Source organism: Cygnus atratus, chromosome 1 (assembly GCF_013377495.2).
Source record: "Cygnus atratus isolate AKBS03 ecotype Queensland, Australia chromosome 1, CAtr_DNAZoo_HiC_assembly, whole genome shotgun sequence".
In the NCBI taxonomy this organism is placed as follows: Eukaryota; Metazoa; Chordata; class Aves; order Anseriformes; family Anatidae; genus Cygnus; species Cygnus atratus.
The window spans coordinates 104556116-104575053 of record NC_066362.1 but is presented as its reverse complement, the minus strand read 5'-3'; the positions used below and the strand labels follow the sequence as shown (position 1 = coordinate 104575053).

At 37.5% G+C, this 18938-nt stretch overlaps 1 protein-coding gene across 37 annotated transcripts in view; it reads right to left on the bottom strand.

The window, feature by feature from the left end:
- The window catches only part of LOC118247810 (uncharacterized), a 364491-nt gene that overhangs the window by 123730 nt on the left and 221823 nt on the right, over positions 1-18938 (bottom strand). For 18 of the 37 annotated variants that reach the window (XR_004778552.2, XR_004778562.2, XR_007707702.1 and 15 more), the window contains one exon: positions 14127-14191. The exons of 2 other annotated variants lie outside the window; for them this stretch is intronic. Coding sequence is in view for 7 of the 35 variants with exons in the window: in XM_035546105.2 (XP_035401998.1) it covers positions 14170-14191 (22 nt within the window). In the remaining 28 variants the exon portion in view is untranslated. 17 more of the 37 variants (XR_007707686.1, XR_007707691.1, XR_007707703.1 and 14 more) reach the window with 5 other exon arrangements.

The following is an 18938-nucleotide window of genomic DNA, read 5'->3' as shown; positions in this document are numbered from 1 at the left end:
AACAAGCATTTTCATATGCTATTGCATTTAACAAAGATAGCTACATGTCCAGTATTTTAAGCACTATGCTACGGACACTGACAAATGATGACTGTGCCAGAATTTTATTTGCATATTTTAACTTCCTTCGTTAAGGACTTTATTTCTTCTTACAGGCAGGATTTATACTTTTATAGTATTTGGATGTCCTCACATTTGAAATGCAAAGTTAAGTCTGAAGAATTTGCCTTTATTGTCAGTGTAATACTGTGAGTAAAAAATGACATTAATAAAACTAATGTGCCTAATCCATTATAGAGAATTTGACTTCTCGGTATTTCCTACTTTCACATATATTAAGTGAAATATAGACTTATATTAATGAATACTTACATTTCTTTATGCACAAATTCTGTTTTTATTAATGCTAGATCTGAAGTAAGTTTTTACTAAGTGAGAATTTCTACTATCAGGCCTTTTAAATGTTCTATCACATTTGGGGATTTACGTTTAAGAGACGTGGTATGGGAAACATATTGACAGAAAGCAACTATAAATCGTAAATTTCTCTCCTTTCTATTAAATGGAAAGAAGAGAAACAGCCGACTGATCAGAGCACTCAGTAGAATTTTGCAACACATATTTTTTTTAAATAGTGAAAAATATTTGTAATTCTCTCTGACGAGAAATTAGTATCAAGTAAATTATGATTGTCTCTTAATATCTAATATTATTTTAAAATATTTTTATTTTTCCTCTCAATACTGCCTTGAATGTGAATCATTTGCCTTTATGTTACAAAGCTTTGTATAAAACAAAATCTTTGGGGATACCTTATAAGAAGATCAAGACAAAGAAATCATTGTTTTATTACCACAATAACAGCCTGTTTTGTTCTTTAGCCATTTAATTTAACATGTAATCAGCCTTATAGCCCCAAACTCTATTTTTTACAATGAATGTAGCAATTTGTAATAACATTATTTGATAACTCATAAATAAACACATTCTTCTCAAAATAAGAATCTGGACGAAAATCTTCAAACTACATTTGGATGCTGAATATATAGGGTTTAATAACAAAAAAAGCTCAGCTTAAGATCTTAGTATTTCTCAGCGTAGATGCTGCTGTTTTAACATGTTCCATAACCTCCAGAAACTTTCACAGAGCTGAAAAATCTGAAGCAGCTGAATTTTCTTTAAGGTGATGGAAATTTATAATGACTTGACCAGTTTAGTGATATTTGGGGAATTAATGAGCTATTCCATTAATATGCATCATGTGGAACTGCTGTTGCACTCTGGAATGGGCTGATAGACCACCATGCTATGTCTGGAAGTGATCAGCAGTCAATAACTTCATTCTCTCATAAAGCACTTAATTTTAAAAGGAAAGAAGTTCTGTAACCTCAACAACTCTTCAGTGCATGGTTTGAATCAGAAATATTGCTACTTCTAGCGCCACTGCACATACTGTTCTTATTCACGCAAATGTTTAACATTCTTGATTCTGACTAGGAATTTCCCTAAATTAAGTTCTGTTGTAACAGGCTGCTGATTAATTACAGTCCATATAAAAGCTGGGGTTATCTTTGTCTTTTTTGCATGAGGCTTTGGAGTGTTTTATATTTCTCATTTATATAAATAAACTGAGCAGAGCAAAGGAAGGCACCCACAGGAGCTAAATTCTCCCGTATGTTGACACTGTGCAGTAATAATATGGCTGTGCTATAATCATTTAGTGTTGTCTTAGACAAGACTGAACTAATCGACATCATTAGATACATCATCTAATTGTGTCAGTATTTAGGCAGACTTATGGTTATCTGCATGTTCTCACACTGGATTTTAAGTTTATCCTCAGCTTTGAAATTTGTGGGTTCCTAATACTTGAGAATGTGGGATAATTTTAAGATGGTTTCAATATGTCTGGAATGTATGCTACCCTCAATTACTACTCTTCAGACTTACCACCCCTCTAATTTAGACTTCTTTTTTTATTAAAAAAAAAAATATTGAATAGGCAATACAAAAACTTATTGCTGTGAGGTCTTCTGTTTATTTACAAATATGAATTTTTGCCTGTATATCTCTATGTTTAGAGATATAACTTATATGGTTTAATAAGAAAAAAAAAATAGTTGCAAAAACATATCAAGACAGATGCAATAAACAATGCAAAGTTGTAACATCCTCATGTCCTTTCCTCACATCTACATGGCCAGAGACTCTTTCCTGAGTACAAATGCAGTTGGTATAGTCCCATTCCTTTTATTCTCTCTTACTCTGTATGCCTCCTCAATTTCCTTCCTCTTCTTACATCCTCTCATGCTTATCACATAATAATTCATCCTCCCTACTCCTTCCTTCCTCCCACACAGATACACTCTGTGCCTCTTTCTCCTTTCTTCATTGATGAATTCAGGTGCAAAGGTTTAGTTGTGGAGAAGGTAATGAAAAATTACCATTAATTAATCTGTTGTTAGCTCCTCCCTGTTTGGACCATTCATTTCTAAAATTTATAAATGCATACTGCTAAAGATTCAAAAAGAAGTCTTATCTTTAAAAAATAACTGATAAATTTCAAAACCAAATAATCTATTTTCATGTCTTGCAATCTCTGCTCTTTGAATAAAACATACAGTTTGAAAATAAATAGAAGACTGTGGTAGCTAGCTCTGAAATATATGTTCTGTGTATGGTAAATTCTTCTTACTAACAAATAAAAGCATAGAAAATTTCCAAAAGTGACAAGTTACTTATTGTCAATTAAAGTTTTGCAAAGTTGATCCCTCAGACTGCTTTAAAAGCCCATTATTTTACAAAACTCAAAAACTGAGATTTTAAGTTTTCTTTGAATAAATATTGAAAATAAGATTATGGAAAAAAAATCCTCAAAAAAGGAAAAACATTGCCAATCCATTATTTAAAAAGTAAAGTTTAAAGAAGAATTTTCCTTCTTTAAATATTTTCACACTGAACCTCACTGAATTATTGTTGAAGCACCTGAGTTCAAGTTCTGCCAAGAAAAAGCCCTAACAAAGCTGTTTTCTCAGATTTACATTAAACCTCTGATGAAGCATCTGAGTGCAAGTTCAAATAAATTAAAGGCCCGATCAATAAAACTGGAAATCAGCCTTGCAAATTGTGTTGCCTACTAAGGACTGCCATTAAATTAGAGTCAAATCAAATTACACGAATTAACGAACAGCAGCCACTTCTCCTGCTTAAGAAGGTGTCCTTAACACAGCCCTACGCCACCTGCAGATTCACACAGCCGTCTGCTCCAGGCTACCAGGTCCCACCTTGGTGTGGACACAGCCTGGGAGCTGTGCAGTCCCGTGCCACAGCCTTGAACCACAGCCCTTATTGATCCACTTTGGTATTTCCAGCAGCTCACACAGCTAATAAAGAACGCATTCATTAGACAGGCTGCATGTTTACTTCCAGAGCCCAACCCCCCTGCCTGTCTGGTAGCCATGGTTCACTCCTGTCTACGAGCACCAGGCTGCCCATACCCACCCTTGGTGGGGCAGCAGCAGCCCTGTGCCCATACCCATGCCCATCCCCACGCCCATGCGAGCTGCCCCTGCCCCAGCAGCAGAGTGGGGCTGCCGGCAGCCCTCAGGATGGTGTGAGGGCTGAGGCTGCCTGCCCAGCCAGCACTCCCTGCCCGCAGGTGCCTTCACGGCAGGAGAGCGGGCACAGAGCCATCTCCCACTGCAGACCACAGCACAGGATGCCCAGGGCAGCTCGCCGAGGCCCAGGGAAGATCAGGGGCTCCTTAAAGAAGGTGCAAGAGAAGGGGCTGCATGCACCAGCACGGCTGGCAGCAGCATCCACAGGTGCATCAGGTGTGCAAGCTGCTTTCTGTTTACATTGTTGGCCTCAAGCTGGCCAGAGCATGAAGCTTTAACTGAGTTTTAACTTCACTAAGTGTTACAAAGTACTCCAGTTTTTCAAAGCTGTATATGTCTCTATGCTGCTCATGTTATCTTGTTTTACAACAGCAGTAGGAATGAAATTAGGTCACTATTTATATATGGGGACTGCATGTTTAGACAAGAACCTCATGTTGAGAAGCATGACAAAGAGGCAACACCGAGAAGTTTATGTATTTAACATCCTGCAATGGGGTCGATTATTAAGAAGCTTCGGGTCAAAAAGCTGTAAAGATGCCTATGTGTCTGAGATTTCTCTTTTGTAAGTTGCCCACATGCTGTAAATCAACAGTATGCAGGCTCCTAAATGTCCAAATCATTTTGGGAAAAAGGTAGCAGCATGTTACATAAAGTATGAGTTCAGTTCTTAGATTTGTCACTAAAATTTACCTTTTTGGCCATTCAGGTACATTTTTACTTCAAAATGAAAATAACAGTAGAGATATCTATACGTTCTTCTTGTATTAGAAGCTGAATAATTCACCAGGACAATATACTTCACAGTATTTTATAATAATGCCTCTCAAAAACCCCTTTATCACCACAGGAATCGTGTCCTTCATAAGCAACATCCTGAGTAAATGCTATCTAAAAACAAAAATATTTTTTTAACAAAACCTCCCTGTGGCTGTACCGAGACTTCCAGCTGTGTTACTTCAGATGGACTCAGGCACGCAGTCTGGTCTCCAAGTTTATGTGAGCAATAATCAATATGCGCTGATTACTACTGAGCATTTTCAGACACTGCCTTCCTATAAAGCCAGTGAAGAGACACAAGGACAATATGTGAATTTAGGAGGTCTGAGCTTAGTTCTTTACAATACACAACCTGGAAAAGGATATTTGGGCAGTAAGGCTGAAGAAATTGGAAGTGGATATGGTCAGATATGTTCCATTGGATAAATCTAGCCTAAATCAAAAGTTGTTAGCATTTGGACAAAGAAGCAAAACACATTACTAATTGTGGAGCTGAACAGCTGCATTGGTCTACTGGCTCCCCGTACCCGAGCCCACAAAGATGCCTGCACACAGTGACACCGGCTTCAGCAGAGGCCCTCAAACACAAGGGTCCAGAGGCATAGCTGCTGTGTAAACTAGCTTTGCCACTATGAGTGGTGGCCTTGGTACAACATGCTCAAAACTGCCTTGGGTAGGTAACCTGCAGAGGATGTGAACAGAAGCACGTTTCAGTAGATCAGTCACAGGCTACTTCAACATAGCATAAATCATAATTTAATACAAAGTCTACACCGCAGACATTCTTCTCCACATGAAACACTCAACTAACACAGGTGAATCTGAGGGGTTCAAAGAACTTACAGAATAAATCCACTTCAGCTGTGTACATTAAGTGTATTTGCGCTTTCTGAAGAGGCAGAGAGGCTGGAGATAGAAATATCCCCCAATAGTGGAAGACTCGTGGGAAAAGCTGTGATTGAGAATGGTAGTCATGAATTCTCAACCCCGGACATGTGAATACTTGGAGACATGCTCAAGCCATAAGGCTTCCCTTTGTTCCCATGTTCAACTCTCCCAGTCATAGGCACTCTACTTCCAGACCCAGACTGAACACCTTTCCTGTGCAACCTTCCAGGAAACCAACTATTACAGCGATTTACTGCAGCCCAAATACTGTCCCTAGTCTAAAAGGGAAGTTCTTTCAAGGGATGGTGAAGTTGTCCTAGGAAAGTTCCCATCTAATGATTTCATCCTCCTCTGGGAAGTTAACAAATTTGTCTCAGCAAACATTGAAATATATGAGATGTACCCCCCAATAAGTGTTTATTTATTTATTTATTTATTTATTTTAATCAACGTAGTGCAATGCAGAATAAAACTTATACATACATGTATGTATATGCATACATACAAAACATTTCAGGGACTGACAGTTACCTTTTCCCAGGCCTGTAAGTCTGTTTTTATAATGCAGTTACCACATGGCTGGGTGCATGTTAGGAAAAAGTGAGCCTTATAGTGTATTTAACATCCAGGGACTTAGCTTGAAATATATTCCACGCACACACAGCTTGAGCAAAGTCAAACCCATTGGTCTCAAGCTAAACCTACAAAGGTAGCGGTACCAAACAGCTTATTCTCCTTCCCTGCTGGACAGGCATTAGCAGAGAGGCCTCATGGAGAATTTGGTTTGAGAAAGCTTTTGCAGTCTGCTAACTATAAACATGCAACAACGCTGATCCCACTCTTCTCTCACGCTGTCAGGGTGTTATTCCCTGACCATCCCTGTTGCCAGCATATTCTTTGTCATTGCCATCGTAGTGTCAGGAAATTAAGAATCAAATAAATAAATAAATAAATAAACAAATAAATGAATAAAATCAACCAACAAAACGGCTGTGTATAAACGACAAGTATGTGGAGACAGAAAAAAGAAAAATGAGGGAGCCTGCATTTCCTAGATAAACCACAGATAAAACCAGATAATTCACTCTCAACCATGGAGATAAAGCTTTAGTTGAGCAGACTCATAACTCTCAGATGAAGGCAATAGTGTAGTATGTTAGCTGCACATTAAAAAAAGAAAATGCCTCCCCTCTTTTGCCCAATCGCAAAAGTAAAGTAGGCAGTACAAAAAGGCTGTTCAGACTCTTAGAAGAAGGATTAATCTGCTATGCTCTATCTGTATCCTTTTGGTAAGGCTCTTGGAGCAATGGTTGGAGCATATCAGCATCAGTCTTACTCAAACCAGTCAACTACATCAGTCAGAGAGCCTCAAAGTACAGCATTTTAGGGGTGAGATTTCTCTGTTTAAAAGGAGGTGCAAAAAAGGCAGGAGAGAGCAATGTGATCCATGGCTATTATTCTGTAAGATCAAGTAAGCTGTCAATCACATTTGCAAGAAAAGAAATAAGGATACTGGACACAGTTCCAAACAAAAGAGAACGTCATGCTAGAAAAGAGAGGCATCATCTTTGAGGTTTTATTCAGGCTTAGTAAATATTCCTAAAATGACTTCATCAACGTGAGCCTTGCTCTTACTGCTTCCAGAAGTAGTAGGAAAGAAGAGGTGACAGAAACAAAACAGAGTAAGAATTTATCTGAAATTTCCATATAAATTATATAATTTGCAATAAAATACAGCTGAAATATCCAGAAGCCCTGTACAAAATTACTCTACCAAAAGATCACTCAGATGTAAATATTTTTACTATGTGAGAAAAGACAAGGCTGAAATCATTTAATTCTTCTGTGCTATGTAATGCAAAAGCATTAGCTTTTCAATCTTGTATTTAACTATGCTATAAAAGCAATATTCACATTGCAACAGGGCTTGCCAGATGTATTTAATTTTAGTTTTATTAAAAATACCAGAAGCTGCTCTTAATAGATAAATGAATGTCATATGAAACCACATCCAAACAATTCAAAAAATTTCAAGTGCACTTCTACTCCAACTTTATCAGTCAAATGACCTATCACAGGTCTCTTGTTGAAGAGTTTCAATAAACAAGTTTTAGAGGTTACTTTTTTTTTTAAAGAACAGATTTGAAATGAAAACATTTTCTGGGATTGCTTTTAAATATTTTACCACATTTTTCCCCAAAAATCTCTAAAGAACTGCAACCTGTTTGAAGATGAGGAAGTTAGATGAAGCATGAAACCAAGTGAAACACATCATTCTCTTCTGCTTAAGTGGAATGACAAAAACAGGAAGTGCATCAGCTACAGGAATAAAAAAAAAACAAGAAAAAAAAAAACATTTTATAATGACTTTCAGCTTTCATAATACAAATCTATTGGATTATTTTTAACATCTTAAAAACACGATATCAGCTATATTGACCCATATTCACTTCTATGTTTTTGACAGTTCTATGCTATTTCAACAACATAAAATTGCTAAAAGCTTGCTTTTCCTACTCTGGTCAACTGGATTAATGGCAGCTTTATTCCACTGAAAGGGCTCAAAAAGGCTGGGCCCCAAACACCCAAACTCTGTAACTTCATCTGACCCACAGTTATTAACTCAGAAATGTCCTTTTAATTATGTTTTCTTTTGACATGACTCTGGACAGAGGCATTCTGGGCTGCAGATGGAAATCCAAACTCTCCCCATCTCTCTGGAGTGAGTTAGCTCTTAAGGCAAACAGGATCTGGCATTAAAGTGGGTTTTCACCAGGTTGCAAGTTTCTGAGTTCGGAACCAGGGTTAAGGCCTTGGATCATGCTTAATCTTTACCAAGGAAATTGTGGCCACAAAAGGGTGTTGGGCCGGTCAGTGTCTCCGCAGTAATGAAGGCAGTTGTTCTGTAGGACCAAACTTGTGCCAAACACCTGTGTCTCCCCAGAATAACAATGGAAGCTGCAGACTGCTTAGTCCTAAGGATTTGTCCCCAGATATCCTGGCGGGTATTTCTCCTACATCCAAGAAGCAAAGTAAAGGCATACCAGTATGGCTTGCTTATAGGAACAAACACTGCTATACAGACCCTAGATTTGGAAGACGTTCATGTTAACCCATGTTACAAAACGCATTTATTTGCTGCAGAAGTCACATCACAACATAATGCTGAATGCTACACAACTGAATAGTATTCCACCAGCACTTTAAAGGTAAAAAAAACACGCCAGACTTTGCCTAAAAGAGACAATATGTTTTATGGCTTTAAAATGAAATCACAGAAGACCTAACTCCATCCATCTGTTCTTAATAGAAGTTTTTTTTCCCTTTGTTTTTCATTCTCCACCTTAAGCCGCTTCAGAATTACCTCAGTCTCATTCATTTTTGCTCGTAACTTGATAACTCTTACCAAAATAATATATTGCACATTACAGGGTAAATAAATAAATAAATAAATAAATAAATAAAATTAAAGAACAGAGAAAGAAAATGTATATTTTTAAAGCTAGTGATGCTGCAATGGAAATTTGCATAGCAACCTGTAACTATGCCTGATAGAATTACAATTTTATCATGCATTTGAAGGTCAGATGAAACATTCCCACATTTTCTGCATCAGTCATTTCTATTTGGTTCAGCTTAGTATAAGCAATCCCCCTTATTTTGCAACTAATTGAAGAATTAATATAAAAGGATTGAACACCTGTTGCTCTGCTGGCAGAAAACAGCAATTAGAATTACAGTGGACTTAAAGTAGAAAAGAAAAATTTTAAAATAGAAGGGGAAGAAAACATACTGGTGACCAGAGTCCTTTTGAATCCACAGAGGATATTACAGTTTTTATTCAGATTGTCAGTGGTCCCTGTTAAGCTTCCTTGGTTGATGGAGGTCTCTTCTCTATCCCCCCATTTAGCCATTGCCCCCTTAAGCATTTTCCATTAGCCTGGAGTAGCTCTGATTCACTCAACATGCTCTCTCCTCGTTCCCACACACTTTAAGACAGGCTTAAAATCCATTGTATGTTCCCCTAACTGTCACAAAGATCCTCTTTACCAATTTCCTATTACAAGCATTAATAACTGAAAAAAAAAAAAGCTATTAAAAAGAGAGACTAAATCCATGTTCATCTCCTCCTTTTATTTGTTATCTAGGAAAGTGGTTAGGCAAGCCTTAAGCTGGAGTAGAAAAAGTCAAATGTAGGGACCTGCAAGTAACTGATTTTTTGAATAGACAGAACTAAAAGGAGAACAGTAATCACAATATGAGCAAGCATCAAATCCACTTAATATAAGAATTCTTAACTTTCCTTGCTGCTGCAGAAAACTAAAAAAAAAAATAAAAATGCATGCTGGGGTTGTCAAACATTTTTGTCTGGTCACCTGCAATAAAAGTAAAGCAGCAAATGCAGAGGTACAAAATAAACCATAGAAAGAACTATTTGTTATTAAGCCACAGCACCACCGGGGCATGGCTCAACTCTTTTGCCTTATATCAACAAATCCTAAACCATTTTTAGGCAGAATTATCACTGTTACCATTAATAGTAAATGATTAAGTTCTACTCCTTTCCCCTTTTCAGTGAGAACTATGTTAATACAGACAACATTGTTTTTTCTCAGCTATTTCAGAATGAGCATCGTTGTCTGCTCTTTATGTGGCAGTAATGCCTTCTACCACAGTGATGAGAACTGAATGCATCTTTAAGGACATTTTCAGAAGCAGGGCCTCACTTGAAAAATCACAGCTGATAGACCAGCACAGTCCTTTCCCCTTTCATTTCATAGCTGTTTCTGGGAATGGCAGAAATGTGAAAACGTTTTCTTAATTTCTTTGCTAAGATATCTACTTATGAGATGTATATATCTAATGGGATTTTTCCAAGATAAGGAAGACTGAAAAAAAAACAGCAACCATGAAACAGAAATGCACAGCTTAGGACATAAACATCAGCAGAACTCCATAAGCACACCTTCATCTTCTATTCTGACTGGGATAAAATATATGTTTTGCCCCTCGGTGTGTTCTGGCACCCTTTCTTTAAAAACGGTATGGGACAAAGAGGCAGCAGAGGGCCCGAGGAGGGCTGGTTCTGCGGCTGGCACCCAGCCTGCCCAGGAGGAGGTGAGGCCACCCAGAGTTGCACCCCGCCACCCCATGGGGTGGGTGCCCAGGGCTGGCGGAGAAGGAAGCCGTGTGTGTTGTGCCTCCCCAGAGTGGTGCCCATCACTTCGGGGTACCTCGCGCAGGGAACACGCCTTCTCAAAGTCCTCCTGGTTAGGAGGACTCAAAAGATGCATCAGAATGTCTGTCGGGGCCAAAAATAATGAGAGTGTTAGGGGTCAGGACTAAGGTAGGCTGACAAGCTGTGTCAGGCCATGGATGCTGAGACTCCAGGATGAGATCAGGCTGAGTGACATATGAATCACACAACAGTGAAACACAGCCAGGGCTGCAGTGTCTATGTAACACTGAGTTGTGTATGCACAAAAAAGGAATGTCATAAACCCAAGGAAGATTGAGACCGACTTGTGATACTGCCCCTTGCTACCCAAGTAGCAGCATGTAATATTTTTTGGAAAGTGTTATAAGGACAGAAAGATTTGTTCTTTTTCCTTTAAAAATAATGTGCATCTGAATATAAAAAATATATAATCAACTATGTAAGACAACCTATTTCTATGGAGGAAGAATAAAGCATTAAATACTCAGTATTTTTACGAATTTATAAATCAAAATGAAATTTTAAAGCTTTCTTGTTAATGGAATTAAAATCATCATCAGTCTTTCTTAAGTGTCTGCAGTACACAGTCACAGTCCATTAAGAGAACATGTTAGTATTGTTCGTAACAGGATGTAAATGAAATAATCAAGTAATCAGGACTATTTCAACATCAATAAAGCCTCAGAGTGATTATTATGTACAGCCATGACACAATACCTTTTTGCATACTTTCCCTGATCAGATTAAAGTGATGATGAATTCCTCGATGGCTCAAGTGTGCTCCAAGGAAAGCTAGAAGGTTGTACAGTTAACTCCCAGGGTGTAACTCTAAACCATACAACCTACTACCTCAACCCGGATGCACACAGCTTCCGACGGTGACCATAAAGTCTTCTTCACTTCTTCAGCATTTCTTTGAAATGTGACAGCAGCCACAGGCCTACATATTTTCCATGGGGGTAGGCTTTCAACTGTTGAAATAGTCTGAAGTTATTCCCCACTTTTTAGACAATAAGGCATATTCTTAGATTTTTCTACTGCAGAGGTAAAAATTATCTTCCTTCATGTTTACATGTGTATAAAGATATAATGTGTGTGGTTTGTATGTATATATATGCATATATATCTGATAGGAATGATGCAACTAGGTTTCTGGATAAGAATGACCATTTGGCTTTATTTTAAAATAAAAATAAAATGTAAATTTAAGTCTTTTTTTTTTTTTTGAGTGTAATACCTTATAATGATATATTTACTAAAGCTAGCAAATGGTGTATCCTACTCTCCCTCATTGAAAACCTTACAATTTCCTCACGTTTCTTTGTTAATTTTAGTAAGATATTAAGCCAAAGGTTGCTTAAAGCACCAGATAACAGAACAAATTACTTATGTTGGAAGATAAAGCAATGGACAAGAGAAGCATTCCATAAACAATATATAGTTTTGTTTGAAATGCTCACTTGGGCTTGTTGTCAAATACCACTGAAGTGCGTGCTACATAAACTTTTGCCAGATCACCATACTGACACAGACCCATAGAAGCGAGCTTGTGCAGTACGTTTCAACACAAGATCGGATCTACGGGTTTATGCCAGTTGGCATTGCTGATTAGCATTTTCCTTTTAAATTGAGACACAGAATACTTTAAACAAACAAACATATGAAGCAAGCGTAAGGACGAGTATTTAAGAGTAAAAATATTACAATTAATCCTAAAGAAGGCTACTTTAAAACTTAACTGCATAAATGGTGGATGCACCGAACAAGCCAAACATTTGTCACTAGTTTGTTTTTTGAAAAAGGAATAAAACCCACTTTTTTACAGATTGACTGTGCAACATTGTTTTGTCTTCAGCAGGAATTAATGTCCTTTTGAGCACTCATGAACTCTCAAATCCCAACAACTTGAATCTGACTGCAGTACGCACACAGCATGCAAGACCAGAATCCAAAATCAGACATGGCATAAAAGTGAACAACATAGGTTTGTCCTTTGTGTCTGAGACCACATCATGTACTACAACTTAAAACAAAAATCACCCCACTAAATCTGAAAAGCAATGAGGCACACTGGCATGCAGCTCTCATACAACATTATAAAGACTTAGCTATTTCTTCATGTTACAGAGTATCTAAGTACTGCTTGACAATAACTTGTTGATTAGACAATGCCTATTAATCAAAGCAAATAAGTTAATTTGTATATTTTATTCACTAATCCTCCCATCAGTGTTATTCCCCAATAAGATTGTAAGTAGAAGGGCAATCTTGCAAATCTTCAGGGTTAACTTCTACAACAAATACTTTCTTCTTATGATGGGTAAGCAGTACAACACAAATTATCAGACCCTAAATGTAGGATGTCCTATGCAACAGACTCAAAACAGATCCTGAAGCAATAATCAGTAGTTTAAAAAGGTAAGACACAGACGCAGTTTTATAACTTACATATTTTAAAGAAAATAATTTATAAACACTGTATCTTAAAACACAGCAGGGTAACTTACAACAATATAGCCACAAAAGCATTTGTAAAATACAGGCGTAAGTTAGTAAAATTTTAAAAACAGGTTCTACAGAAAGGTAGTAAGGTCTCTCATAATTTTAGCAGCTTACTGAAATCTGTATCTGAGTAAGATTGTAATGCCTGCCTTCCGTTAGCTCCCACTGAAGGCCTAATTCTGTCATCATTAGTTGGATAAAGCTCCTTTAAAGAGAATAAGCACTGCCAATAATAAAGTTTTTAAACCAGGCCAATGCTAAATTTTCTTGCAGACTGTAACATGTATTTCTAGTTCACTAATGATCGCTGAACATTACTAAATGGCCTTTTTTTTTCTTTTAATTTAGTTGATTAAAATCCTGCATGCTCCAATGTATTCTTTTGCATTTTAAAAAATAATATCAACTATTTTTTAATTCTATAACAGTATGTTTTAAACTCACTTTCACTTCATATACAACACTTCAGCATTCAGAAAGAATGATATTTTTATAATTATTTACTATTATTACTTATTATTATATAATAATTATTATTATCAAGTGTTAACTTGAGAGAATATGTAAGAAAAAAACTCAAACTAGAATATTTATCTTAGTATCAAAAATAAGTATTCGGACTGCATATATAATTTACTGAATGGTTCTAATAAGTGCTATAAATTGCTTCTCAGATTTTCCTTCTTTCTTTCTTTCTTTCTTTCTTTCTTTTTTTTTTTTTTTTTTTTTGGTAAATAGAAGAGGTATTCCACGTTTCACAAAGATTGGTCTAGTATAGTTATCTACTAGTATATATACATGTCATGTAAATATATATGTCATACAAATACAGTAGTATATATATCTGTAATACATATTTACTAGGCATAACAAAAGAACAAATTGTATATTGATCTTTCAATCCATTCTAAAGCTTAATGGAAACAATAAGTATAAAGACTACCCAAACTGTAATATTCCCAACAGAAAGTAATCATAGCAAAAGTTTAATATGTATCTATAAAATGATATTTGTAGTCTCTCTTAAGGAAGGAAAGTATTTTAAAGGTAATCTGCTTCATGTTCTTGCCATGAACTTTATTTTTTTAAAAAAAAAAAAATATTTAAGATCACTGTATTACCTTCGTTGAATTCTGGTATAATTAATGTCTTCAGTTTCCTTTTTCATCTGAAATTTTTTCTTTCACTAAAACAAATGAAAGAGAAAGATTTTGATATATATGTTCTATGTAAAGTGTTTCCAGAACAACATGAAACCTACACAACATTAGTAATTATGCTTTTAATATATGAAACTGACACACTGCTGATGCCCCTCTCAGAGCCACAGGAAGACGTGCTGTGAACACACAATTTGGCAAAAGGACTATTTCATTTAGCATTTCCTAATCCTATCGCACCTAACAAATACTTTACGTTTATTAGGAATTCCAGAAGTGAAGAAGAACGCTGAACAAAAATAGTGTTTATCGAATGGTGAATATATTGGGTAGTTTGCTACGCAACTGCATAAAAATACTGGGAAAGGCTAAAATGCTTAAATCAAGAAATGTTTGCAAAACTTGAAGGAAATAAATGCGTTTTATATAATCAGATATAAAATTTTTAAAAGTTCTTTTAAACAAATGCAAGCACTAGTTCCTCAACAGACATAGGTACTAATGACATACATAACTATTCCAACAGAAATACTGGGGAGGGAGGTATCACCATAAATCTGAGAAACACTTTCTTGTGCAAAATGGGTGAATGGAAGTATATGTGTCATATACATAAGATCTCCATTCCATAGTTTCCCAGAATTCATTGCAGAACAACAAAAATATAAGGTAGCAACATTAGCATATAATCTTAGGAGTTGCTGTCTAATCAGTAATGTATAAAAAATGAAACACATTAAAACAATTCTATTTTGTAAAACCAAAATATATTTATAAAGCTTTTTATTAGACAAGTATCTATCACAAATATTTTGATAAATATATAAGAGTTTTGATGAAAAAGACCCTAAGTTTCAAAGTAATTTCTAGCCAAGGACTTCTGTATTTTTAACGAAAATTTATAAGACTACGAAAATATAAATAAGTAATCCGAGATACATAAAACACTGATTTGGCCGAGCTTTTAAAAATATGTCAGTCAAATTGAATTTTGGTACAGACTGCTCTAACTGCTTAGTAATATGTTACAAAAGCAGACAAATGTTCTAAGAAACAGGGTCTACTACTAAAGCGTCATATGCTCAAAACTTCCTTTAACTTTGCATGCACTTATCACAAACACACTGAATGGATATCTTAAATACTGTTTTCAGCTATTCCTGGACAAGTGCTGCTTTACCGAACATCTTAAAATAGTCACTGTTACTAGCTGCAAGCCAGGCTTACTTCATGAATGTCCCAATAATGTGCCTTTTATTCCAGTGCTTATTACACTGATTTCTTTGTAATGGATTTAGATACAAATTGTAAGAAACTCGTATATGAATTAACTCCATAATAACTTTAATATACTGGCTACAAGAGCGATCCTTTCCTACCAGTTAGCACATTTTTTTTCTTTCTCTCTTTAGAAACTGAAAGCATGAGTCACAGTATAAAAAAAGAATTTACTTTCCTTAGCAACCAGATCTAAATGCCCACAACTTTCGTAGCAATAACCAAAGCTTACACTGAATAAATGTAACATTAAGGTCTTTGCATAACTCCAGTGCTTCGCTAAGACAAAATGTGCCTAGCCACTCATTTCTACAGATCCTCGATTTTTTGTTTACTTTCTATTTTTAGCAGTATTAGCTCAAACACACCCCAAAAAAGTTAGTTTAAAAAAGTGTGAACAGCTGACTATGTTAAAATTAATACACAAGGACTCAGTTTCAACAACGTTTAAAATGAAACAAAAAAAAGGAAAAAAGGAAAAGAAGCTATACCTGTTATCAAAGGTACGTTTTCACCCAGTGCCAAATATTGCTATGTAAGCAATAGCAAAACAAACAAACAAACAAAAAAATAATCCTTCTTTCTCTTTTGTTTTTACTAAAAGAATCAATCTCCTGGGCTCATTTTGCTACACTGCTTTAAGAAGCTCTAACACATCCTGATGTCTCTGCAGTGTAACATGCCAGATTTTTTTTTTTTGGAAGCAGGAGAGCCACTTTTTTTTTCTGCACTCTTGTATGTAGGACAAACTCAGATTTGTTTCTTCTTCTGAGCGCTCCTGTTATTTCTCGGAAGAAGACCAGGATGCCTGTCTTCTCTCTCGCTCTTCTCGGAATTCCAGGCACAAAGCACTGCGCAAAAGCTGCACCAATCCTTGCCGCCACCGCCTGCACAGTGCGAGAGGTGGGGAGAGACCAGAAAATTCACCTCGCCCCTGTGCCGGTTTTATAAATGGGGATTGCACAAATCTGCCGAAGCAAAGGGGTGAAAAGGCAGGGTGCCAGTTTGCTACACTACGCTGCAATGATCTCATGTTCAATGCTGTCGCCCCGTTTGCCCAGTTCAAACGCCTGTTCATTAAAGAGGAGGGAAAAAAAAGAAAAAAAAAAGAAAAAAAAAAACTTTTATCCTTCAGATACTCAGGAGGGCTGTTCTGAACTACAGATCAGCAATAAAAAAATACAACACATAGTTTGAAAATGCAGTTATGAAGTCTAAATATTCTGTTTATATTTCTTTCTTTCTTTTTTCTATTTGGAGATAAGAAGCAGAATTTATCAGGCGTGAAAGGGACAGCCTCCTGGTGGTGTGCCAAAAAAGCCAGAATAAAGGCAAAGTTGTGCTTCAAAGCTCAATTGCTTGCTGAGTCTGGCTAAAGTCAAGTATTAAGATCCACCATTTTCTGAGCCATGTAAGAAAGGAGGAAAAAAGTCAGAACGGGTGCTGCTTTCCAAGTCTCCGTTGGCACCATCACAAAATCTCAGCCGTAAGGTCACATGATTCTCTGCCAAATGTGGAGTGCATTCCCATAAACCATTCTGCTGATACTGCGAAGGCAGCTATTGTCTAGTTTAGACCCAAAGTTCAGCCCACTCTTCATTGAATTAGCTGAAAAACGCATCACCTTTGGGGGTTGGGAGCCATGGAAACGTCTACCTGGCAGGCTGCCCACTTTTGCTGCCCATCAACCAGAGATGGGATTGTGCTGCCTAATGTAATGATGACTAGGAATGTGAAGAGTCGTCCAAAGTGAATCTGATTCTCGCAAAGCCTGCTTCATTTGCACAGCAAACTCTGGCTTCTTGTCATTAAAAAGGGGAGGGAAAGGAGGGAAAAAAAATAAAATAAAAAAAAGGCGTCTTTCTACTAAATGTAGCAATTAAAGGTCTAGTAAACATGCCTAGTCTGCAACTTTCCTTCATAACATACTGAAATGGTTCCCAAACTAAAGGACTTGGTGCAGTGCAAGTTTTCTGATTTAAAGCAGCACTCGTTTTTCACTGAGCTAATGCAGCATCCCTGGGACATTTTTTCTCCTTAAGAAAAAAAAAAAAAAAGTACATGACAGATCTCTCATCTCTTCTTTTTACCTCCCTTTATTACCTCCTGATTTTATCTGGCACAAATTATACATGCATGCAGCAATACCCACCAGTAACAGTGGGGATGCAATATTGCTGCAATCTTCCTCAAAGCAGCCTCCTGAGAAAGCTGGTTGTGTTTCCAGCAGCACAAACCCCTTCATCTGAGCCCTCTTATCGTCACTAGTGAGTAGGACAGCTGCTCTGCAAGTTTGTAAGCCAGCGCATTTGAGACCCATCAGCACCCTCCTGTTTTCAAAATACATTCAAACCAGATTTCTTGAAAAGACAAAATCAGACAAGAATTTATAAAAGATGCAACTTATTAAATAGACTAAGTAATAGACATAACTCCTCTGCTTCAGACTTGAAATTTCGATATTGCCCATCTATTGTTCTAAAGTAAAATGTCACACAAAATGTCACTTCCAAATGAAAATACCACGTAAAATACTGAGCAACGAATACACGTGCTCCCAGCACCCAAAAAGCTTACACAGAAGAATTTATCTATGGGGCTGTGTAGTGAATAAATGAACAAAAATCTGCTTGGTGCTTCTACACCAGAAAGCTTAATAGCTACCACAAAAGAGATGTTAAAAATGTGGTAATTTGTCTGATCTCCACATTTAATAAAAACAGAGCCATGGGAGGAGTCTCTCTACCTATTAGCATCTGCAGACAGTTGCACAAATGCGCTGTGAAGAGGAGGGTGCATGCAAAAGAGCTTACGGCTAGAAATTAAGGAATGGCAAACAAAGTGGAAGACAACAGGCTGGAAACCGCGGCAGGAAGACAGGAAAAAACATTCCCGGGGACACCACGGGCAGCAGCCACCCAGCTCTGCTGCTGCCATGTTTACTTTTGCTGTTCTTTCCAGTTTCACTGTGTTTATCTGGAGGAGATCGAAGGCTCATTATAGAAGGATAAAAGTGTGAGAAAGGGGCCTTGAGGCACAGCAAGATGGCCACAATGGCCGTGCTTCCCTCGCAGGCCAAAGGGCTGTCGGGGCTGCCTGCACCCCTAGCTGGATGGGGTTTTGGGGAGGGTCAGCATGGCAGGGATAAGGATTGCATTCAGGGCAGTCTCTGTGTGGGGAAGGGTGAAGTGGGCTGGGTGGAGGGGACTGGGAGCAGCCCCCAGGGTGCCACCACAGTGCAGGCAGGATGGAGGCAGAGGATGCAGGAGGATGGGAGACGACCCGCTCCTCCTGCCAGGTCGGATCGGCACTCCTGAGCAGGGCCCGATCCAGCCAAAGGATGGGAGCTGCCTGTCAGCGGAGGCGCTTGTGTCAGAAAATCAACCCAGGCTTGAGTTCCTCTCTTTTCCAGATCTGGAGCTTTTTGAGGGCTAGCAGCAGTAGGAAAGCCCTCGATACCGTGACACGGTGTAAACTTTCCCAAATGGCCTTTCT